Raw genomic sequence first — 23,491 nt, forward strand, 5'->3', positions numbered from 1 at the left:
CAAGTTCCAAATAGACAAGTCTTTGTAAAAAAGTAGACTCCACCTTAAAAAAGTATAAAAAAGTAAAAAACTATTCTTTATTTGTGAAATTCATTTTTTTACAAAGAGCTTGTATAAGACTTATTTATTTTAAGTTTATACTTAGCATTACTCTAAAAAAAATTACAAAAAAAATACTCTACAAAATATGTTTTGACATAAAAAAATAAAATTTATTTCTTTTAAATTCTCTTTGTAAGTATATAATTTTTCTTATTTTTCTAATTATTTAAAAAAAAAAAGGCCCTCCTTATGGGTTGGTCTGCCTGGCATCACCGGCCCAAGAGGGAGGAGACGATTTTGCCGAGTGTCAGTCAAACGAAACTCTGAGCCCAAATTCGGTGGACATAATTGGCCCTAACCGCTGTTCAGCCCACAGTAATAACCAGATGATAGCCCCAGGCAAAAGGGTCATTTATTTAATTAAAGAAGAGTTTTGCTACAAAGGGATGAGGATTGGTATGGCCCACAGAAGTGTTCCTGTTTTGTAGGCTTGTATCGGATTGTGTAGCTGTATATGACACATATTGGTGGTGGTGGTGAATAAGTCCATCGCGTCTTATATAGGGTTTGGGATCTCTCTCTGTCTCTCTCTCTCTATCTACACAGCTTCACAAGGCACACTCCCTGTTCTTACAAATTATCGGATCCAGGATCAGAGCTAGGTTTGAATTCTCATACGTTTTTGGTTTCTTCTTATCTTTTATCTGCTTTTAACTTCTCTGTTTTCCCTTTCGTTTTCGGATTCAGCTTCTCCGATGGCTTCAAATTCGCCCAAGGATCTTCCTGCTGGTGATCTTCTGCTTCACATTTCTTTTATTTTTTTGAATTGTAGTTTTTTTTTTTCGGCTTCATATACATTTACTTGGCCCTCGGAATTTGAGATTTCTTTGCAAGCAAGGTTTTTATGATTTCCTTGAGATATATATATGCACTGATTCTGTTTTTTTATGACTAATTTGGATTTTAGATTCATTTGACAGCAGTGAAGTGATAACTGCTTCAAGATGTTTAGTGTACTACTCTTACCAATATCTTATGTTCTTCAGATGAAAAGGCAGGTTCGACAGAGAGCAAAGTCACCAAATCTGAAACATCCTCTGGGGAGGCGCAGCCGGGACAAAGAACAGCTACTTCTCCCCCAGGAGCTGGGGTTCCTCCCAACCCCTTCGATTTCTCAGCCATGACTGGCCTGCTTAATGTACAATATCTCCTATTGCCCTTTGATGTTCAGTTTCATTCGAACGAGTTATTTTGCTTGTTGGATCGAATAAGGTTCCTCAATTATGAATTCTTTTTGCATTTGATAGTGTTTATGTTTCATTTTATGATTATGGTTTATTGTTCGTCAGTGGATACAATTACGTATTTATTACTGGTTCTATTATTGTATTTGTTGAAAAGAGGGCTAACTATTATCTGGGTGAAAGAAGTGTTAGCAAAATTTTGGCTATTGATTTTATTAAAATGATATTATTTATTACTCTTTAATGTCTATTTTAGGGCTAAAGGTCACAGAATTGGTTCAATTGAATGGTGACAAGTTGGTTTGGGTTGAGGATCCTTGATCCACCTTTAGCCCATTTAGAAAAGAAAAAAGGCGACCTGAAACTGACCTATAACTGACCTTTTTGTTGATGTGGTAAAAAGAAAAAACTAAGCGCAACTGTGTGACAAGGCCTTCCATTAAAACAAAGAGATATATGAATTATAACATTTTATTCTTCTTCTGGCCAGCCCCCTTTTGCTTTCTTTGATGTTAAATTTGGCCTTGAATTTCAAAATCTATTTAAAGACTTTTTTTTTTTTGCTTGCAAATATCTAATGTGTGAAATACACAGGATCCAAGCATTAAGGAACTGGCTGAACAGATAGCAAAAGATCCTTCATTCAACCAGATGGCAGAGCAACTCCAGAAGACTTTTCAGGGTGCATCAGTTGAAGATAGTCATAGTATCCCACAGTTTGATACTCAACAATATTACAACACTATGCAACAGGTCATGCAAAATCCTCAATTTATGACCATGGCTGAGCGCCTTGGTAATGCATTAATGCAGGTATTTATTGTCTTCTCCATTGTATTAGATATTCCTGTTTTGACATTCTTGTCTGTGTATTATAAAAGGATGTCATCCTATGGCTGTCAAATCTAATCTCTTTCTCAGGATCCGTCAATGTCTCATGTGCTTGAAAGTTTTGCAAATCCGACAAACAAAGACCAGCTTGAGGAACGAATGGCACGCATCAAAGAAGATCCATCCCTAAAGCCTATTTTAGAAGAGATAGAGAATGGTGGTCCAGCTGCCATGATGAGGTTGGAAATATTAAGATATCAGTGTAACATTAAATGATCGAACTGTAATATTTTCAGTAGAGTATAGAGGTTGCATTTGATTCAACTGACTGTAAAGATTTCAGCGCTTAAGAGAAATTATGGTATTGCAGGTACTGGAACGATAAAGATGTACTACAGAAGTTGGGTGAAGCTATGGGTCTTGCGGTATCAGGAGATGCAACTACTTCTGCTGAAAATTCTGTACCAGATGAAGCTGAAGATCCTGGCAATGAGGATGAATCAATTGTTCATCACACTGCTAGTGTTGGTGATGTAGAGGTATGGCATTCCATATTTGCTCATATCCCTTTTAGGTGCTATTTGGATGGTCATAGTTGAATGGAAGTGCACTTAACCGAACTCGATCTCATCCCTTTTCTTTTCATTCATTGGTAAGTTCACATTCGAACTCAGGGTTTTGAATCTACAACCATACTCTCTACGCCCTGTTCTTATCAGAACAAGGTTCGATGTGAGCTAGAAATGGATACAATCATACAACAAATTAACACCTATTCACTTGTAGAAGTTATGATTTATGAAGCAAATTAAGACATGAATGAATATGACAAGCTTGACATCTACTTAAACAATGTGAGTAGTTTGTGTGGCATGGAGTAGACATTCTTGCCTGGATAATATCATTATTAGGTTTTTTAGGCCTAGATTTTGTACCTGGTGTGTCCCCATGTTGGTGGGGGCTTTCTACATGTTACATGCAATCATCCCACTCTTCAGTGGTTTTTTCCCTGTTAGTTGGGGGAATGGAACTTGTCAGTGTTTATTTTCAGGAAATCAAACATTCTCTACATCAGGTGCCTTGTCGTTCTGTTGAATTGCCTGATTATGATGCGTGAAGTTTCTTTAGTTTTTTTTTTTTGTAATTAATCCATTTTGGTAGATATGTTAGAATTGAAGTCTTTGCTCTAATGTCAATTAGGGTTTGAAAACTGCACTTGCCTCTGGTGCTGACAAGGATGAAGAAGATTCAGAGGGAAGGACAGCATTGCATTTTGCATGTGGATATGGTGAGGTATGTCAATGTCCGCTAGTTTTCTTACCATTTTCTTTCTTTCCAATCAAGGTAAGGGTTTGAGTTATCCATGTAAACTCTTCATATTTTCTTTTCTTTTATTTTTTAAGTTCTTTTTTTATTATTGTATTAATGTTAAATATCTCTGGATATGAAGGATTATTCATATCTGGAAATTTGATTAGTTCTCCTAGTTTGAGCAGATGCACTCGATTTCATTTCAGGTGAAGTGCGCCCAGGTCCTTCTCGAGGCCGGAGCAACTGTGGATGCATTGGACAAGAATAAAAATACTGCACTTCATTACGCAGCTGGTTATGGAAGGAAGGAGTGTGTGGCTCTACTGCTGGATAGTGGGGCCGCAGTGTAAGTCAACAACTTATTAATGCATACCTGTCATCGACTAGCCGAATCTTTTGAAAAATATATCTTGGCTCTTAATTTTTTCCTTCCATTTATGCAGTACACTTCAGAACATGGATGGGAAGACTCCTATTGATGTTGCCAAGCTAAACAACCAACACGATGTGCTGAAGCTGCTCGAAAAGGATGCTTTCCTGTGAGTTTCTTAGGTGGGGGGTTGGCATATTTATGCTTGTGTTCTAGCATGTTATAGGGGCTTTTCATTTGTGCCTAAGACCAATTTGCTTTGATGGCCATGAGATGTAAACTTGATGCGTTGTCTATCCGATATTTACTCTGATTGCTACGTTGCATTAATTTCAAGGTAACATGAAGTGTCTTTCATGGAAGAATTCTATTATATACGCATGTAAACACACCACTTATTATAAGATTCATTACAATTATAAAATAAAGTTGAATCACATGTATTTTCATATTTACTGGTGCGATATAGAGAAAAAAAGTACACAAACATCACCCACGATGAGAGGGTTCCAAACGATGCATTAACAAGGAATTGGATTCTTCATTGCATGATATGTGCCGGCAGACCCCAAGTATATTTGCCATCATCTAAATGTACTCCTCTCACCTTGTTTGGGTTTACCTCTTCTCATCATTATAATTTTTTTAAATTTTTATATAAAATATAATAAATAATTTATTTTTTTAAATTTTAAAATAAAAATAATTTTTTATTCAATTTTAATCTCATTTCAATTTACTAGCCGAACTTCGAAAGTCCCTAGAGACGGTCAATCTGACTTTAGGAAACAGTCACCGCACCCAAGCGGCTATGTAAATCAATATTTTAGACTTCGAAAAAGAACAAACAAACAAGTGCATCTCCGAAAGCTTAAAAATTAGAGCATTCATATGGGACACGTATTCTTATCTCTCGTGTTATGTGTCGATGGATTCGATTTCAACAGAAATTAAGCCAAGATTAGTGCTATTTAATTATTTATTTTACGGGTCCGCTTTGGAGCGGTACGGTCCATTTTATGCATTAGATCAGCCACCAATTAAATTTTGACACATCACATTATACATTATAATACAATGCGTCTCATTACATCAGAAAAGCCTCTCATACCCTACGTCAAATGCATACCCGTTGCACAGCCATTGCATTCGCCGCTCTTCGTAGATGCCCACACCACAACCACCAACAACCATTTCTTCGGCCACCCACAGCCATTCCGACTCCAACGGCAGGCAGCTCGACGCCACCCATAGCCATTCCGTCGCCCACAGCCATTTCGACGCCCACAACCATTTCGACGCCACCCACAACCATTTCGTCGGCACCCACAGCCACCACGAAGTCCGACAGCCACCACACAGTCTGACGCGGCACCACCGTCAACCTCCATTGTATTTTTGCAATTCATTTTGCTATGTTTTTGCATATATACCGTCAACCTCCATAGGATTTTTTTCAAGTTCTACTAATCCATTTGCTTAGATAAAGAACAAAGAACAAGAAAAATCCTATTTCTGTTTGAGATTTATTTGTACACCCATTGCTCAAGAAATTTTCCACGTCCTTGCCATTGCACAACCATTTCTCTGTATTTTTCATGATGTATATAAATTTTATTTTAAGTATATTTTGTATGAGCAAAAAATTTTGGTTTGTATTCACATGCTTAAATTTGAGTAGTCGCATTTTTTGTGAAAATTTTGTAGAGTGACTTCTGCAAGGGAAACAGAAAGATTGATGGCTTTTCCAAATTTAAAATGTACAAGCTATTTAAAAAAAAAAAGTGAATCACATTATAGAAAAAAGTGTGACAAAAATTACTTTTTTTGTCTTCTGATTCATTTTTTTATTAAATTGTGGAGCCGAATTTGTTGTCATCTGTTGTCATCTTTAGAAAAGGATCATATCGTAGTTAATAAAATTAAAATGGTTGGCAAGTATTGATTTTTTTTTTTTTTATATTGAAGGATTGTATATCGAGTTGGGGTAGTGATGAAGTTGAGATAACAATGAGTAGCAATTGTCCAAAAGTTGGAGATGTAGGTGTTGAGGCCAAAATTATGGAAGAAGAACGTGATGGAAATGTGACTACAAATGTGGAAGAAGAGTGTGATGTGGATGTAGAAGAACGGGTAAATATGATATCTTTTTCCACTAGTGGTCCTGAAGAGCAATTTATTGGTATGACATTTGATGATGTAAAAGACGCCCAGACATTTTCAAGGCGTATGCAAGATGAAGAGATTTTTCAATGCGGACCAACCATACAAGATTGTCAAAAGAAGAGAAAAAATTAATTGCGGTAGATTATGTTTGCTCAAGAGAAGGATTTCGGCGAGAAAGCCGCAAACAAAAGAAACGAACAATTTCTGAACCTGCTGAGACAAAAATTGGCTATAAAGCAATCATGGCAATAAGGAAAAATGGTGAACAGTGGACAATATACAAATTTGTTTGTGAGTATAACCATGAGCTATTCATACTAAGAAATACTAGCTTGCTCCGTGGACATAGATGAGTGACATGTGCTTAAAAGAAGCTCATTCTCACTTTGAATAAGTCTGGTGTACTGACAAGAAAGATAATGTCGGTACTAAGTATAGAATCAGATAGTGACTTTAATGTCGGTTGCATTTGCAAGGACGTGGAAAATTTCATAGGAAACAAAAGAAGAAAATTATTTGAAGAGGGAGATGCACAAAGATTATATGCTTACTTTCTAGATAGACAATGTAAGGAACCTGAGTTTGTGTACTCTATGCAAGTTGATGAGAATGAGTATATGGGAAGTTGTTTTTGGGCAGATGCAAGGTCAAGGGCTGCGTACCAATACTTTGGAGATGTTGTGACTTTTGATGCCACGTATTTGACAAACATTTATAAGATGCCATTTGTGCCATTTTCTAGAGTTAACCATCATCACCAAACCATAATGTTTGGTTGTGCCTTATTGATTAATGAAATTGAAGAATTTTATATATGGTTATTGAGAATATGACAAGAGACAATGCTTGGGAAGACTCCTCAAACTATAATTATAGATGACAACAAGGAGATGGCCAAGGCCATTGCAGAGGTACTCCTAAATACAACTCATAGGTTGTGCTTGTGGCATATTTTACAAAAATTTTCAAAACATTTAGCTCATGTATATAATAAATTTCCAGAATTTGGAGGGGATTTTCGTCTTTGTATCCATCAGACGATCACGACTGATGAGTTTAAAGAAGAGTGAAGTTCAATATTGCTCAAGTATGAGCTAGTAGATAACAATTGGCTGTAAAATCTTTACAACCGACGTGATATGTGGGTTCCGGCTTACTTGCGAATCACATTTTGTGTAGGTATGTCAACAACTCAAATGAGTGAAAGTATGAACAAACTTTTTAAAGATTATGTTCGTTCAAGTACTATGTTGAGTGACTTTGTGCATCAATATGAGAAAGCATTAGATGCACGTTACTTTAAAGAGAAAGAAAATGATATGCGAACAAAATCTACACGGGCGATATTGAAAACGTGTAACAAAATTGAAGAAGAGGCGGCCTTAGTTTATACAAGGAAGTCTTTTATGATTTTTCAAGATGAGCTTTTCAATAGCCAACGATACAAGTCAACCAAATTTCAAAGGGATGGTGAAAACAACTTTTGAAGCACATGTAACAACACAAGATGATCCTGCTATGAGAAAAAGCAAGTTAACGATGCTATTTTATGAGATTTCAGAACTTGGCTCACAGTCAATATAAAAATTCAACCACCTCTCTCTTGCCTTAGACAAGGTCCACAAAGAGTTGCTTTTAATTGAAGAAATTGTGGACTTAAATTTAGAAGGTGGAGATCCCTCAACCAATGATCGTGCAATGTCAAAAAGTCAAGTTATATCAAATTTTTCACAAACAATACAAGATCCCCCATGGGTGCCAACAAAAGGACGACCAAAATCTTTGAGGACAAAGAATCCAAAAGAGACTCAACCATCAAAGAAAAAGCATTGTAACATTTGCAAGCAAGAAAGACATGCTAAGAATAATTGTCCTTCAGTAAGATATACAGTCAAAGCAATTTTTCTTAGTTGTTTACGTTTAAATCAATGTGTTTCTTATTTCTTGTGTTTTGTTTTAGGGATCGTAGGCATACGACTGACAACATATCTCAAAATTTGGACCTTTAGTTTTACTTCAGTTGTACATTGTATGTGATATTTGTATTGATTTCATTTTTATGTTATGGTAATAATTTTTTAACAACTATAATCGACTTTATTCACTATGTTACAGTGAATCATCATTGGAGTGAAATGGTGAAGCTTTTGCAAGAAGACAAGTATTTGGCTTATGTTACGGTGAATGAAGAATGATGTATTGAATGAAGACTTTTTTTGTGTTATTTTGTATTATTGTGGATGAAGACTTTTTTTTGTGTAATTTTGTATTGTCGTGGAGACCAATGGAGTGCATGAGATGGAGACATTTATTGTGTTATTTTGTATTATTGTGGAGACCAGTGGAGTAAATGAGATGGAGATTTTTTTTTTGTGTTATTTTGTATTATTGGGGAGTGAATGAGATTTTATGTTTTATTGAACCCTGTTTTATGGCATTAAATCCTTGTGTGATATATTGTAGCCTATCATATTGAAGAATATTTTGATGAGATTATAGCAATTAGAAAGTACCAAGGAATTGGCATCCATGAATTGCAAAAGAACGTGACAAAAGAATTACAAAAGAGACTGATATTGTCTTCCAATGAGGTAGAAATTGACATAATGATTACATGAGTCTTAACAATGACTGTCATCCATCATATACAAAAAGTGCTCACAAAATTAAATAAAGTGACTTAATGATTACATGAGTCTGAACAATGACTGACATACATTCTTTTTTCCTGGATACATAAAACTTACAGCAAAAATCACAATAAAAACAACCATGACAAGAACAATGCTTTCAAGGTTCACTTGTAATTCTTCTACATTGGCTTGTAATTTGGCTCTTCGATCTTTACATGTTCATGATGTATCCTATCGTTCCTTCGTTGAGCTAACTCCAATGTCATTTTGCAACATGTTTTACTCAATATGAAGATCAATACGTAGCTTCAATGGAATGCCACAGTAGCAAAAAGGTCTCTCAAAACTAGCTACGTCTTTCTCTCTTGCGGTCCAAGAACTTGAACCGAAATGAGAAGTTGAATTATTCATTTGCTGAAATATATATAAAAGATGTTATAAGCATGTTACATGTTATAGAGATAGATAAAATATGTACAAGCATTAACTCCCTGTCTTACATCTTATTCTTTGTTGGAAAACTAACATAGAGAATAACAACCTTATGGCTGATTTGAATATCAAGTATCAACCATGAAAATACCAACTTTAAATATGAGAATATGAGCTTTACCAGTTTCCAAATCAGATAGAGAGCAGCTTTATCACATGATTTTTGCACTCAAGTATTAAAGCAATAATTGATTTTTGCACTCATTTTTGTTGAACAAGTTGAAGGTAGGGAGCTAGAGGATTAGATTAATGAATGGGAATGAGACAATGATTTGGAGCAATGGGAATAGGTTTGATGGGTTTTGGGAAGATGGGTTGCTAAAAGGTAACTGGACTTTTAGGTGGTTGGATAGGAGTTTTTATGTGAAGATGTGGAGTAAGGATGGTAAAAACCAAAATGGTACTTATTATCCATCTTCTGATGGGGATTTGGATTGGGATCCACAATAGGTTTTTGAAGTAGATTTGAATGAGTGTAAAATTTGTCCTAGGAAAAAGTGTTGATTTTTCCTTCTCATAAGATGTTAAATTGGCCCGGGATTGAAGGGGAGTTCAACCATTACTCTGTAAAAAATGCTATATTTGAGGGGGTACTAAAAACAAAGACTAATAACTACTCAGTCTTCACATCCATAGTATATTTGCATGCATAGTCACCCAACATCGTCAATGGTCATGTACACTAAGGGCTCGTTTGAGATGAAAATAGATGCCTAAAATCCAGATTTAAAGAAGCATCAAAGAAAGATAAAAACCTCACCATGCTCCTAATTTGATGGTGGATTTTAATACTCAAATTTTCCATAAGGAAGACAAAAAGGACAAAGATAAAAAACATTATGACTTTCTTTTGGTGGTATGTAGTGTACCTGTGGGGTGGTATATATGCGAGTCATAAGAAAAAGTCTCAAAACAACAAGTCTCAAAATCGTAAGTCTTTGAGAAAATATATCAAACACATTCCCTGCCTTCCACCCATTTCATTACCAGATCCTTCAATTACATTTGGTTGGTTCCATTAATACAATACTGCAAATAACATCTACATTCCATAATCTATAATCCATCTACATTAAAAAAACTCCAAATAAAATGAAATATAAAGCATTTCCTACTTGCGGGTTTGACGAGGGCGAGAGAGGGAGACAAGGGTGATTTGATTCGACTTCCTTCACAGCGTTGATTTGATTTGACTTCCTCACAACATTACAATGGTTGCGGATTTGAAGAGGGAAAGAGAGAGAGAGAGAGAGAGAGAGAGAGAGAGAGAGAGAGAGAGAGAGAGAGAGAGAGAACAAAGAGGGTGCTTCTCCGCAGATGGTGCGAGAGGGATCGAGAACAGAGAGGGTGCTTCTGGTGTGAGACGAGGGGTTCTATTTTTTTTTTTTTATTTGGTGCGCAGCGTCCCATTATTAGAGAAGCTGTTAGAGAAGCTGTTATCACCACGTGGTTGTCTCTTATTGGAGGCTGTTCTCAGCCCAATAGTAGATGGTAACGACTAGAAGATTTTTTCTTTATTTTATCATTATATTCTTATCATTTTATGATGTGATATTAAATGATTTGAGACTATTTATTATATTTTACTTGTAGGTCTATCATTTAATGTTACATCAAAAAATGTTGAGAGAAGAATGATGATAAATAGATTTTTCTTTAACCAAACTTTAGAAATAAAAATAATTACTTATTTTTTGTTCATAAAGAAAATATGATAAGATTATTTAATTTAAATATTAAAAATAAAAAAGAAAAAACAGGATTATACTTTCCACTCATTTTGTTTTTTTTAATCCAGTTTCAATTTACAGCGTAAATTATCTATCAATTTGTTTTTCCGGTTACTCTAAACTAAAGGCAGAGAGAGATAGAGAGAGAGAGAGAGAGAGAGAGAGAAGCGGAGGAACCCATCAAGAAGTTAAGAACTAGAAGGTTGTGGAAATTGGAACCCAGTGGTCATATCCTTTCCCATTTCCCTCGTGCGGGTGGAACACGTGTGTTCGAGTTCGCCTGTGCCCATCCAGAAACGAGCAGAACCCACCTCAAATATCGAATACTGATCGAGCATAACCAGATCCCTGCACTTTTGTTCTCCGTCACCGCTCGAGATCTCCTACCTTTTCGATGGCTCTCAACCCTCAACTGTTCCCTAATGGGATGCCCGTTCCTTTCGTCAACGAGATGTTCGTCTTGGCCAGAGACGGCGTCGAATTCGAGATCGATAAGATCCCCGGGTCCTCTTCTTCTTCTTCATCTTCTTCTTCTTCTTTTTTGCATAGAACCTTAGTTTTTATTATTATGTTAGCCAAATGCAATAGATCACGGAAGCTCATAACACATTAAAAGTTCCGAGAGTACTGCGCCTTATCCTTCTTTACTTGTCGCTTCTCGATTGTATTAGGGTTTTCTCATGGTCTCGCTGTGTCGCACTGATTTCTTTTTGGCGGTGCTTTTGGCGTTAAGGGACGATTCTTTAACTTGGAAATGAGAGTGAATTTTATAACTGAGCATTCTGTAATCGTGCTTGGAATCTCCCTGTTCTTGAATTTCAGAGGGGCTTTATATTTTTAACCACGGAACACCATAACCCCCTCGAGGAGGGCCTTTGTAAATCTAACAACCCCATTTGCACGGAAATGCTTGAGATCATAATTTTTCTGAAGTAGATTACTGCTATTGATTGGTTCTTTTTTAACGAGCAATGATTGTTGTTAAGTTGAACTCCAACAAGACTCTGGAATTTTTCCATGTTTGTTATTCGTTTGGAAAACATCATTCAAACTAAAACATCATTCACACGGGTGTGTGAAGTTCGTATCATTATGGATCATTCAAGCATGATACGTAATTAGAAGGTGCAAATTTGCAATGAGTGAAGTTTTGAAATTTCATCCCCTGCAGTACAACCCAATTTTGAGAAGTCCTCTTCTGGGAGTGGCACTGCAATTGTCATCTTGAGCCTTGCCTAACCAAGTTATTTATGCTAATTTAGTTTCATGGTGCACTTTTCTAATTTTAAATTGATGTCTAACTTATATGATCAGATCCAATAGAGGCCACTTTAAAGCAAAGGGAACAATCTACTTATCGAACATACGCATGGTCTTTGTTACAGATAAGCCTGTTGCAAACTTTACTGCTTTTGATATGCCACTGGTATGTAGTTCTTATTGTTACTACTTGTCAATATATATGTATATGTATGTGTGTGTATATATATATATGCATGTATGTATAGTTCTTATTGTTACACTTTTACTCTGTTTCAGTGTGCATTTTGTTGCTATGCCTTCTAGTTAATTTTTTTCCTGATTAAAGAGTTTTCCATGCAGCCATGACCTTTGAGTTTGGCTTTTTTGGCATCGTCAAATTTGGTGGTTGGTTTTGCTTCAAGCAGCTACATCTTTTATCCTTTCTTTAATAATTACATTTTCAACTCGGGTAAAAAATAAAGAATAATAAAGGATGACCACTGTAGCTTCCTTGGAATGAAAAGATGCATGGCATATGGATGAGGTAGTGGTTGAATAATTGTTCATATGCTTAGTAATAGTCAACTCTACCAAGTATTGCATCCCTGTTCCCTGACTATTGATTTGGTTAACTTCAATCCCTCAGTTGTGCCAGTAGTAATGCTAATGCAATCGTAGGTAAGATTTTATATAGATCAGGAGTAAGCATTGATGGAGATACTTGGGAACATTGTATTAGTAAAGGGTTTGCGGGAGGAAGATAGGTGGCATTCATCATCCTGCAAATATTACTAAGTTTTTGTTTCAAGCCTTCTAAGGAACGTCCTTGCTTGTGCGGCTGGGCATGTAATTTGATGTTTTGGGCTGTGTTCAAGTACAAACATGTATCGATATCTCAATTTATAGATGTTTCCATTTTGCAGCTTTACGTTCATGGTGAAAAATTCAATCAACCAATATTTTTCTGCAACAATATTTCTGGTCATGTGGAACCTGTAAGTAGTAAGCAAGAGGTCTACAATTGTTGGATGTGACCCCTTTCCTATTTCCAGAAATCCTCATCATCTATTTAACTTATTCCAGGTAGTTCCAGAAAACCAGCACAGGGCACTATATTCCACTCACTCGTTCAAGATTTTGTTCAAGGAAGGGGGCTGTGGGACCTTCGTTCCACTTTTTTTCAACTTGATAGCCTCAGTGAGACAATATAATCAACAATCTACTTCAGCCCCCGAGCCTCGCGTGGATCCTCTGCAAGCAGCACAAACTCCTGTTGATGAGATGATGAGACATGCGTACGTGACAATTTTTTCTCTTGTAATTTTGTAGTCAAGTTAAACATATAAGGGATCATTGACCTAATATCTATTGGTGGTTTTGCAGATACGTTGATCCTAATGATCCAACAAGAATCTTTCTACAGCAGCCTACATCTGAGTCTCAACTGAGGAGACGCACGTACCAGAACCACCCTGCCGAGCACTCTATATAATGTCAATCTTATGTATAGCATATGACTCTACTCGTTTGATCGAAGAAACGCAGTAAATAACACCTAGTTTGATGTGTGAATAAACCGCATAGAAGCCACTTATTTTATGCTTTTTCTAAATAGCAGTAAGTTCAATTCCTAATTTTTAGAGCTTGGCAATGGCATTTTCCTAATTATGTAGCTTTATGTCAATCGAATTATGGAACCTGCTTTGCTTTGTTTGGAAAGATAAAGTAATTCCATGGTGAGATATCCTTAAAATAAGGCATGGAGCAACTGAATATGTCATGGGTGGCGGCCAAAATAACAAGATCTAGGCTTCTTTTCAGGTAGCCATCCGATGCCACGATGCATATTGATTCAAGGGAATTAAGCTAGCTTATGCCATGTACAGACAAATACAGCATGGCCAATTGGATTGACCCTTATATTGTGAACGTCTTCATCATAATCTGACGACCAGTTTGTCGGGAATTAGTGGGGTAGGCGGAGGCGATGTATGCTTCTCCTCAGCCACAACTGGTAAGCAGTCATATGGAAGGAATCAAAACCCCTTGGCGTTTCATGCCACAAAAAATGCCTTCGAACTCGGCGCAGGTTATGGAACATGTTCAGGTACACTCGTCTCGGTATTGAAAGGAGTCTCTGTTTGGTCAAGGATATCTCTCCATGGTTGATTATAACCGAAAACTTACTCCAGTCCAAAACGTTAGCAAATGGAAGCTCGTAGTGGTTGGAAATAATGACGGGAACGCATCCATAGTGTATAGCATCACTTACCCTAGCAGTGTTCACCTCGTAGCCTTTGACATGGAGGCAATACTTGCTCCTCCTAAACCCTTCTTCGTAAGGGTAAGGTGGGTTCCCAGAGAAAACATCCATGTCAGAATCATTCTCCCATAAAGTTATCAGATCTTGGCGAATGCGAGAGTTTTGGATACGTCCAGAAAAGTAGACAAGTTTATGTCTGCATATGTCAACAAAATAGATGCAATTACCCATCAAGCAGGAAAAATCACCTTATAAAATTTGCGAAGAATCTACAACGTGATATTTGCGTATGCTTAAGCCGGATTGGAACTTTCATGTGTTGGTTTTCATCAATTTTTTTTGAAGAAAGGAGAAATTCTTTACTGTAACAGGACACATGTAAATTCAACAGAATAGTAGCTAGCAAGCAAAAGAGTACCTGGCATCCGGGGGAGTGAGAGCTTCTTCGTGAAGGCGAGGCCATACCTGCGGAAAGCCCACATCTTTGTGGGTGACGTAGTATCTCTGGAAGTAGCTGGATGAGCAAGTGACCTGGATGGCATTGTTAAGCAAATCACGAAGCCCAGAAGCGACCTCTCTACCAACCGAATGACAGTATACGTAGAAGTGGTCAGCGCCGGCAGAAGCATTCCAGAATGGGAACTGGCGCCGACTCCTGGTGATGTATCGGGTGACAAATTCTGAAATGGATGCCTCGGAGTGGACACGAGGATCGTTCCGCAGAAGATTGATGGAAAAGGGCAAGAAAAAGAGATGGGCCTCTTCCGGATGGGGCGTAGTGATGGAACTCCCAAGTAGTGCCAACTTAAACATGTGTTCGCTGAAGTAATTTCCTAGTCTAGGATGGAATGGGTCTGGGTGGGGAAGGAAAATGGAAGCGAACTGAGAAGACCCTGAAGAGGACTGGTTCGCGAAAGCATCGGGATAAACATAAACCTTAAAATTTCGCATCATTTCCTGAAAATCTAGAGCAAAGTGCTGCCAGTCGTGGTAAGGACCCGATTCTACGTCTACCTTCTCGACAATCGTCTTTTTCATCGTCTTAGTTCGTGGGGGTGGTGCTGCATCCTCACTGCTAAAAAAAGACGGGAATTGAGATTGGGATGGAGCCGCTGACTTTCCCTTAACAAGAAATTTTCCTCTGCCTTCCGGAGAATCGGTATTAAACTTGAGGGAATTAATGCTGGCAGAGCCGCCGAGTAAGGAGGAAACAGCGACCACAAAGACCATCAGCAGCAGCACTGCAAGGAGCATGAGGCGTACATGGAGAGCGCGCGGGCGAGCGAAGTGCTGCTCGGACATCCTCACTTCTTGTCCTCGAGAGACCGGCATATCGAGAACTGAGGAGACAGCTACATTCCACTTCGATAGGCCAAGGGGTAACAACTACAGCGAAGTTGCTACCCAGTGTTTGACTTCTTCTTTGTTTCCCAACCAGCCTACTTTATTTAATGACAATCATACAACGCCAGCTGCCCTACAACTTACTAAAATCATTTTCTGGGTAATGTTACGTATAAATATTTTATAAAAATGTAGATTTTATAAAAAAAATTAATTTATTTTTACATAAATATTTGTGTAAAATTTGTATATTTAAAACTTATATATATTATTACTCTTAGTTTTTACCTTTAAATCAAAAATATTATCTTAATAATAGTTTAAAATATATATAAAAAAAATTTAATAGTAAATAGATCTGATACAGTTGTTATTATATCATTTTTCTATACTTAATGCAGGCGTGGACTTGTAATAATGATTGAGAGATCTGAGTTTTATTTTTAAATAATTTATATTGTGCTTATCTAGGTCATACATAGCAATTAAAAATAATTTTGCAAAATAATTTTAATTTTTCTTAATTTAACGATAGACAAGTAAAATAAATTTAAATTAATATCTATTCTATTATAATAAGTAACTATCTAACTGTGAATAGTAATTTTTATTATTTTTTCGTTAATTTTTTTTATTTTTTCGTTAAATCCGTTAAATTCTGTTTTACCAAAAAATCTTTAAAATCCTTAACCATTAAACGTGTAGCTCCCTTATAAAATTTAATGAATGATCATATCTTATCAAAAAGTTCTTAAGATTCTTGACTATTTGACGTGTAGCTCCCTTGTAGAATTTAATGAAGGATTATGTTTTATCAAAATATTCTTAATAATCCCGCGGTTAGATATTTTGCTGAAATTTAGATTTTTTTTAATCTTATTTTTTGTCTTTCTTTAATCTTGTATTTTCTTTTTTCAAATAAATAAGTTACTGACTTTTTTAATTTTTTTTCTTTTATTTAAATCATTATGTCAGGTGCATTTCGAAGTCTTTTCCTAATATGTGTGTGTATATATATATAAATATAAATAGCCAAGAAATTCATTTTATATATATTTATTTTAGCTGAAATCATAAAAAAAACAAATATTTACAATTTTAGTGAATGTAAGTTGTGTGTATTTATTTTAAAAAAAATAAATAAGTTCAAGACAAACATAAAAAGATAATAATAATAATAATAATAACTTTTTAATATTAAATTTAAGGATAGGTTTGGATGGAGAGTTTATCTAGATGTTTTATTAAAAGTTGAATAAAATATTGTTAAATATAATTTTTTAGTATTATTTTTATTTTAAAATTTTAATTATTTTTATATTTTTATATGAAAATTTAGAAAAATTATAATAATAAAATAAATAATATAAAATAAGGTGAGATAAAATAAATTAATGTATCCAAACCGCCACTCGTTAAACTTAAGTACTTTAATACACATCGTATGTACTTCGAAGTTAACTAACAATAAACCTTAAGATTGAGTTTGGATGTTGAAGTGAGTTGAGTTGAGTTGAGATGATAAAATATTGTTAGAATATTATTTTTTAATATTATTATTATTTTAGGATTTAAAAAAGTTGAATTGTTTATTATATTTTGTGTTAGAATTTGAAAAAGTTGTAATGATGAGTTGAGATGAGTTGAGAGTAGTTGATGATCCAAACGAAGTCTAGTGTGTTTGGCAAGTGAGAGTACCTCAATTACTATCACTACTATTCTTTATTTTATTATTACTTTTTACCTACTTTTCTACTATTCATTACTTTTCACCTACTTTTTATTACTATTCAATATTTTATTATTATTTTTTCATTACTTTTTTACTACTATTCACAAACATTCTCAACACTTCTCACTACCCAAACGTACCCTAAAGTCTGCTCGATGAAAAATAATCTTTATTTTTTGTCTTTTTTTAATCTTATATATTTTTTTTCAAACAAATAAGTTACTATCTTTTTTACTTTTTTTTATTTAAATTATTATGTCAAGTGTACTTCCGAAGCCTTTTTGTGTGTATATATATATATATAAATAGTCAAGAAATTCATTTTATATATATTTATTTTCCCTGAAATCATAAAAAAAAAAACAAATATTTACAATTTTAGTGAATGTAAGTTGTGTGTATTTATTTTTAAAAAAATAAATAAGTTCAAGACAAATATAAAAATAATAATAATATTAAATTTTTAATATTAAATTTATGATGGATTTGGATAGAGTGTTCAAATGAGATGAGATGTTTTATTAAAAATTGAATAAAATATTATTAAATATAATTTTTTAATAAAATTTTATTTTAAAATTTTAAAAATTAAATTATTTATTATATTTTTATATAAAAATTTAAAAAATTTATAATAAAAAAATAAATAAAAAAAGATAAATTTATGTATCCAAACCGCCACTCGTTAAAGTTACGTACTTTAATACACATCGTATGTACTTCGAAGTTAACTAACAATAAACCATACATCTACTCAAATGAAAAAAAAGATTCGAATCAACCATACGTTACGTCTGCACAGCCACACATACGAACATAAATATTAAGTATTTGCTAAAAAAATAAGAAAAAAAAAAGGACGGTCAGAGAGGAAGAAAGTTGCAGAGGCATTCGTTGAAGCAGCGAGACTGTTAAAAGATAGAGAGTTGAGTAGCTCTGGGATTCCGACGATGGCCACATGGCTGAGGGCACCGCCACATCCCGGTCCTCCACTATTCGATTACGAGATTAATAGGCTAATTTTTCAGTCTCGAAAAAGTCGAATCCTCTGCTTCTCCGATAACCATCGTCGTCGAATTCTCTCTGTGGATAATTTTAGGAATCTTCGCGGCCGTAGCAGAATCTATTGCAACAACTCTGATGATTCCATAAACAAACAACAATCGCAATCAACTGGAATTCAACTTTACTCGGAGATTGAGAGGTTATCCTAGCTCTGCTCCCCTCCCGGTTATTAATGATTATCCGTATCTACTGTTCTCCCTTTATTTTCTTCTGTGAACTTGATCATCCGTATCTAATTTCTATCAATGATGTTCGTTTTTAGTTGCATACTACGTGCGTATGTACACATTTGTTTCATGTCAGAAGTGCTAAACCGGAAATAATCGTCTTTCTTTTATGTATATGCAGATTACTTACAGAAACTGCAAAGCAAGCGCAGGGTCCTTGGGGTGGGTCGGGAGAATGGACGGAAGTTGAGGTGTTTTCTGACTTAGTTTTTGCACAGTGTCATATGGATTTTAGTTTCATTCATTTTTAGCAAATGGTCAACGGATTTTGATGTTAGCATTAGTAACACAGATGGAAAGTTTTTGCATCTACACTTGAAGTTCCCCTAGACTACCTGATAAAAGGTTTTGGTGGCTGGGGTCGTGTATTTGAGTTTACTCCTGGGCGATAGGTCTAAGAGGCCCTGTCTTGATGAGGTTCCACGTTATCAAAGAACAAAAACCTTCAGTTATGCACCCCTGGTTAGAAAAGTTGTTGTGTTATAACTATATGCTTGTTTATTTCTTAGAGCCTAGCCAAATAAATCTATGTTGAATGTGAACATAATTTCTGTTGCAATATTGGATGGAAAACTGTCTGTTGGAATGTTCAAATTGTATTGCGACTCTATTATCTGTTTTCAATCTGGAATATTTTATCAATACCATGCAATCAAAAAATTTATAACAAGATCAGTTATTTTCAATTCCAGTATCGTGCTATGATTAGTTCAAAAGTAGGTAGCATGTCGGGGAAGGAGGAGAAGATGAGAACTTTGCCAAATGGTTCTTAGTATTTGTTCTTTTGTCTCAAAAAGAGTCGAGGCATGAAAAAACCCCCCTTAGTTACCAGTACAAACTCTTGACCAGTAGTGCAGCATATGTTTAATACCAGCCTGTATAAACAGCCTAAATTTTTTTCCTCCCCTCTTATACTCTTTTGGAAATGTATAATCGGTTGGATTATTTTCCCTTGTTGTGTCATCTCAGGGAGCGTGGGTTCTCAAACCAAGCAGCTCAAAACCCAGGGCAGTCGTACATTTTGTTGGCGGCATATTTGTTGGAGCTGCTCCTCAGCTTACCTATCGTTTATTCCTTGAGCGCCTTTCAGAAAAGTGAGTCACGGTAGTCACAATATTAAATAATAAAAAAAAAAGTTCATTGGTAGTAATGTGCTTCAATAGAATTAGTGGTTCTGCCACATATACATATCTTTTGGACTCTTTTAATATTCTTTACTTCATGATAAATCCTATAATTTCCAGTATTTCACAGATAAGAGGTAAACATCGGCTCCAAACTTTTAAAGACTACTCATATTGTGGCTCTCTCTCTCTCAAATTGAAGTTGGACTTTGGCCTTTTGATGTTTTATTCTACAGATTAATTGTTTCTTAATCTCTAGGCTATCACCGCCAGTGGATTCTTGTAGAATTGACTATACTGAGACGTAAGAGAAGAATGCTAAAACCTCTTTTTGTGATGTAGGGGTGTATTGGTGATTGCAACTCCATATGCTAGTGGATTTGATCACTTTTTTATTGCAGATGAGGTCCAGTTCAAATTTGATAGGTGCTATCGGTTTATGCAAGAAACAGTGAGTGTTAACAGTGATTTACAGAACTGTTTTTTTCTTTAAATATGTATAAAAAGAAATAATGAAACTAAAAATAAAAGAAAATCCTAAAAATGCTTAATTATGCAGATACAAGATCTTCCTACTTTTGGCATTGGACATTCTTTGGGATCTGTCATCCACCTTTTGATTGGTATTACAAAAACTTCCTCTTTGCTCTTAGGTGTGCACATGATTTAGTCGCAGCAATTCATTAGATTGGTAACTTAATTCTTGAGCAGGATCACGATATGCTGTTCAAAGAAGTGGCAATATATTAATGGCATTCAATAACAAGGTATTTGACCTCTGAATTCTCAAGCATGCATGTCTAAGAAGAGAAAAGAAATTAGATGATTAGTGGAAAACTTCTTTCTTTGAACCCAACCAAAAGGTTCACTCCTAACCAGTGGTGGAATTTGGTGACAAAATTTAAGGTTCAGCATATCGACACAAAATATGAATATGTTTAGACGAGATAGGTTGATGCATTTTCTTCACTTTTCTTTCCTGCATAGAAAGGTTTGGACATGGTTAAGAATGGATTCTTTCCTGTGTTTCTTTTTTCATCTTCAATTCTCTTCCTTTTGCAGCAAACCATTTGAACTCTACATATCATTCCTTTTCTAGTCTGTCTTTTACCATAAATATAGGTCTTTTGAAACTTATGAAAGCTTCTCTGTTGATATCACAGGAGGCAAGCTTAGCTATCCCTTTGTTCTCACCTGTTATTGTCCCAATGGCCCAAAGCTTCGGACCACTTCTATCACAAATTGCATCATCACCGACGGTTCGCCTTGGGGTGAGTATTTAAGTCCTAAGTTCTAACATCATTTGGTAATTTAAATGAATTATTGTTTTCAAAGCTTGCTTCATACAGTTCACATTTCAAGTCTATAAATAATCATTATCTCTCCAAATATTGCTAATACAACATATCATTATTATTAAATGTAAGGATAACTTGAACTCCACATTTCCAGATATATATTCACGTGAAGGAAAATTTAAATATGGTTAGATTCTTAAGACAATTTATTTTCTGATCTGACTGCATTCAATTTCAGGTTAAGGTGTCTCTCACCTGTTTCTCTCTTTTCAAGCTCCATCCCTATTGCTCTTTGCATTCATCCCAATGTTTTTGCACTTCATACAATTGTTAGCCTAACTCTCCAAGCTGAACTGCTTATCTTCTCTTTGATAACTCATCCTTGCATTCCACCTACCACTCAAATCTACAGGTTTTTTGTTAATATAAGTTTCGAAATGTTTTGAAAATTTTCTTTTAACTAAACTCTGAGATTCTTATCAGCCATTGGTTTCATGTGGAGTGGAGCATGAATGGGAGATATGTTTGTCCATTGTTGTAATGATTTTGTCCACTTGATTTTGTCCACTTATATTGGCTGTCCCATGTTGTGAGAGTACATATCTCAGTGTTTGTCTGCGATAAGGACCTATGCATATATCTCTCATAAGAAGCATCTTGTTTTCCATGTTTCCTTGTTTTCCATGTGAGAAAGGTGCATAGTGATTTGTGAAAGCACTTATTTCATTGTTTGGCTTTAATGATTCCAAGAAAGAGGAGTGATCTCTTTTCCATGAAATACTTGCAGGCGGAGATGACTTTGAAGCAATTAGGAAACCTTAGCCCTCCCATTATGAAGCAAGTTATTCCTTTAGTTGAGCAACTCCCTCCCTTGTACATGGACTTGGTCAAGGGAAGAGAGGATTTTAGTCCAAAACCAGAAGAAACACGGCGACTGGTATGTTACACGTTAAAGTATTAACACATTTTGGTTCAATTTAGTTTCGTAGTCAAGGATTTCTTCACGTTTCCATCATTTTTTAACATAATTTTTTGCCATTGGTTGACATCAATTGTTCTGTCGAAGAGTACTTGCTTGCAATCATTGTCCACGTGAAGCTCTTATCAATCTTCAAGAAGTGCTTATTTTTTCTGTATTAAATGGGTGGTACAAAATTGGCGTGGAAAACATGACAGCTGTCAGTGCTCTAAATGGGTAACATGTTAAATGATATGGTTTGGTATGTGGTAGCAACGGTTTTATGGATATATCATGTGTCCCATCGGTGGGCTGGTTTATTTGGGGAAAACATGTGATGGCATGTTGCTATTTGCAGGCCATCTGGGCCTCGTTTGTTGGGAAGGCTTCTTGAAACATTGAATATATTTCTAGCTTGAACGTGACAAATTATAAATTTGCAACTATGTTCTGCGCTGCAGCACTTTTTTTCTTGGAAACTTCTTTCTACGTATGTTACTCTCATAAACTAATGTTTCATGTTTCTTCAGATAAAGTCATACTATGGCATTTCCAGGAATCTCCTCATAAAGTTCAAGGATGATACAATTGATGAAACCGCGGTGCTAGCACAGGTACTTAGTTCAGAATCAGCCATTAGTTCAATGCTGGACATGTCCATGCGCTTATTGCCCGGAGATCACGGGCTTCCTTTGCAACAGGTACGTTTACCAAATCTTTCCTCGGACTTGCATGGTTCTGAATTATAGACACTCGAGAATAGCAGTTACCATGCATTTTCAGATATCCCTAGTTGCGGCTTTGGGTTTAATCCAACACTCAGGCAAAAGAGACATAATTTAAACTCTTAACTCGATTTTTCAGGCACTCCCTGACGTTCCACCAGCAATGGCTGATGCAGTTAACCGGGGAGGCGAGCTTCTGGCAAATCTGACTGTGGGTACACCATGGGAGTCAGTAGCCAAAGAAGTAGGTGACACATTTGGTGTAGACTCGAAGATCCTTCGTACAGAAATATCAAAGGACGTAGACCAGCTTGTAGATGTGATCACATCTTGGATGGCTTCCAACACGGGTCCAAAACTTTTGAGGCCTTGAATTTGATGACTTTGAAACCCCAAAACAAAAATGCAAAGAAAGAAATATACCGATTCCGAGGAATAAGTGTGTGTATATAGCTACTGTCTTTGCTCATTTTCTCGAGTTCATTTTATGTCGCACAAGGAATGTCCAAAGTAGATGTAAACATGGATTCGACAACTCAGAATTCAATGTACATGTTTGCTAGGCTGTGACAGAAATAAGTGTTTGTAAACAAGGAATAGAAAGTTTCCCTGCTACAATTGCTTCATCGTCAGTTGATCTCAAAAGCAATTAGAAAGGAATCTTACAGAATACCTCAGTCTCACGAAAGAAACA

At 35.7% G+C, this 23,491-nt stretch overlaps 4 protein-coding genes across 4 annotated transcripts; 3 read left to right on the plus strand and 1 right to left on the minus strand.

Moving 5' to 3' along the window:
• Positions 1-480: 480 nt before the first annotated feature.
• Positions 481-4,241, plus strand: LOC108997371 (ankyrin repeat domain-containing protein 2B-like). The gene is made up of 9 exons (XM_018973600.2): positions 481-704; positions 790-831; positions 1,089-1,240; positions 1,881-2,099; positions 2,208-2,356; positions 2,488-2,656; positions 3,318-3,410; positions 3,635-3,774; positions 3,872-4,241. Exons 2-9 carry the CDS (start codon positions 798-800, stop codon positions 3,969-3,971), a joined length of 1,056 nt encoding a protein of 351 aa, XP_018829145.1. The 5' UTR covers positions 481-704; positions 790-797; the 3' UTR covers positions 3,972-4,241.
• Positions 4,242-10,903: 6,662 nt separating this feature from the next.
• Positions 10,904-13,717, plus strand: LOC108997431. The gene is made up of 5 exons (XM_018973707.2): positions 10,904-11,323; positions 12,134-12,245; positions 12,985-13,056; positions 13,145-13,356; positions 13,445-13,717. The coding sequence occupies exons 1-5, from the start codon at positions 11,214-11,216 to the stop codon at positions 13,551-13,553; spliced, it is 615 nt and encodes a 204-aa protein (XP_018829252.1). The 5' UTR covers positions 10,904-11,213; the 3' UTR covers positions 13,554-13,717.
• Positions 13,718-13,807: 90 nt separating this feature from the next.
• Positions 13,808-15,793, minus strand: LOC108997430 (probable glycosyltransferase At3g07620). The gene is made up of 2 exons (XM_018973706.2): positions 14,743-15,793; positions 13,808-14,520 (listed from the first exon to the last, which is right to left on the minus strand). Exons 1-2 carry the CDS (start codon positions 15,654-15,656, stop codon positions 14,028-14,030), a joined length of 1,407 nt encoding a protein of 468 aa, XP_018829251.1. The 5' UTR covers positions 15,657-15,793; the 3' UTR covers positions 13,808-14,027.
• A 2,449-nt stretch (positions 15,794-18,242) lies between these two features.
• Positions 18,243-23,457, plus strand: LOC108997395. The gene is made up of 10 exons (XM_018973640.2): positions 18,243-18,604; positions 18,814-18,883; positions 19,662-19,786; positions 20,159-20,267; positions 20,376-20,439; positions 20,528-20,583; positions 20,980-21,087; positions 21,902-22,051; positions 22,603-22,773; positions 22,937-23,457. The coding sequence occupies exons 1-10, from the start codon at positions 18,351-18,353 to the stop codon at positions 23,168-23,170; spliced, it is 1,341 nt and encodes a 446-aa protein (XP_018829185.1). The 5' UTR covers positions 18,243-18,350; the 3' UTR covers positions 23,171-23,457.
• Positions 23,458-23,491: the final 34 nt, after the last annotated feature.

The sequence above is a fragment of the Juglans regia genome, chromosome 13 (genome assembly GCF_001411555.2).
Source record: "Juglans regia cultivar Chandler chromosome 13, Walnut 2.0, whole genome shotgun sequence".
Lineage (NCBI taxonomy): Eukaryota > Viridiplantae > Streptophyta > Magnoliopsida > Fagales > Juglandaceae > Juglans > Juglans regia.

Coding starts and splice junctions, on each gene's coding strand:
- LOC108997371 (XM_018973600.2), top strand. CDS start 798: ATGGCTTCAAATTCGCCCAAGGATCTTCCTGCTG. Junction 3,411..3,634: donor TTGCATGTGGATATGGTGAG/GTATGTCAATGT, acceptor ATTTCATTTCAG/GTGAAGTGCGCCCAGGTCCT. Junction 3,775..3,871: donor CTGGATAGTGGGGCCGCAGT/GTAAGTCAACAA, acceptor CCATTTATGCAG/TACACTTCAGAACATGGATG.
- LOC108997431 (XM_018973707.2), top strand. CDS start 11,214: ATGGCTCTCAACCCTCAACTGTTCCCTAATGGGATGCCCGTTCCTTTC. Junction 11,324..12,133: donor GAGATCGATAAGATCCCCGG/GTCCTCTTCTTC, acceptor TTATATGATCAG/ATCCAATAGAGGCCACTTTA. Junction 13,057..13,144: donor TTTCTGGTCATGTGGAACCT/GTAAGTAGTAAG, acceptor AACTTATTCCAG/GTAGTTCCAGAAAACCAGCA.
- LOC108997430 (XM_018973706.2), bottom strand. CDS start 15,656: ATGCCGGTCTCTCGAGGACAAGAAGTGAGGATGTCCGAGCAGCACTTC. Junction 14,521..14,742: donor CTCACTCCCCCGGATGCCAG/GTACTCTTTTGC, acceptor TGACATATGCAG/ACATAAACTTGTCTACTTTT.
- LOC108997395 (XM_018973640.2), top strand. CDS start 18,351: ATGGCCACATGGCTGAGGGCACCGCCACATCCCGGTCCTCCACTATTC. Junction 19,787..20,158: donor CTTGAGCGCCTTTCAGAAAA/GTGAGTCACGGT, acceptor TTTGTGATGTAG/GGGTGTATTGGTGATTGCAA. Junction 22,774..22,936: donor ACGGGCTTCCTTTGCAACAG/GTACGTTTACCA, acceptor TCGATTTTTCAG/GCACTCCCTGACGTTCCACC.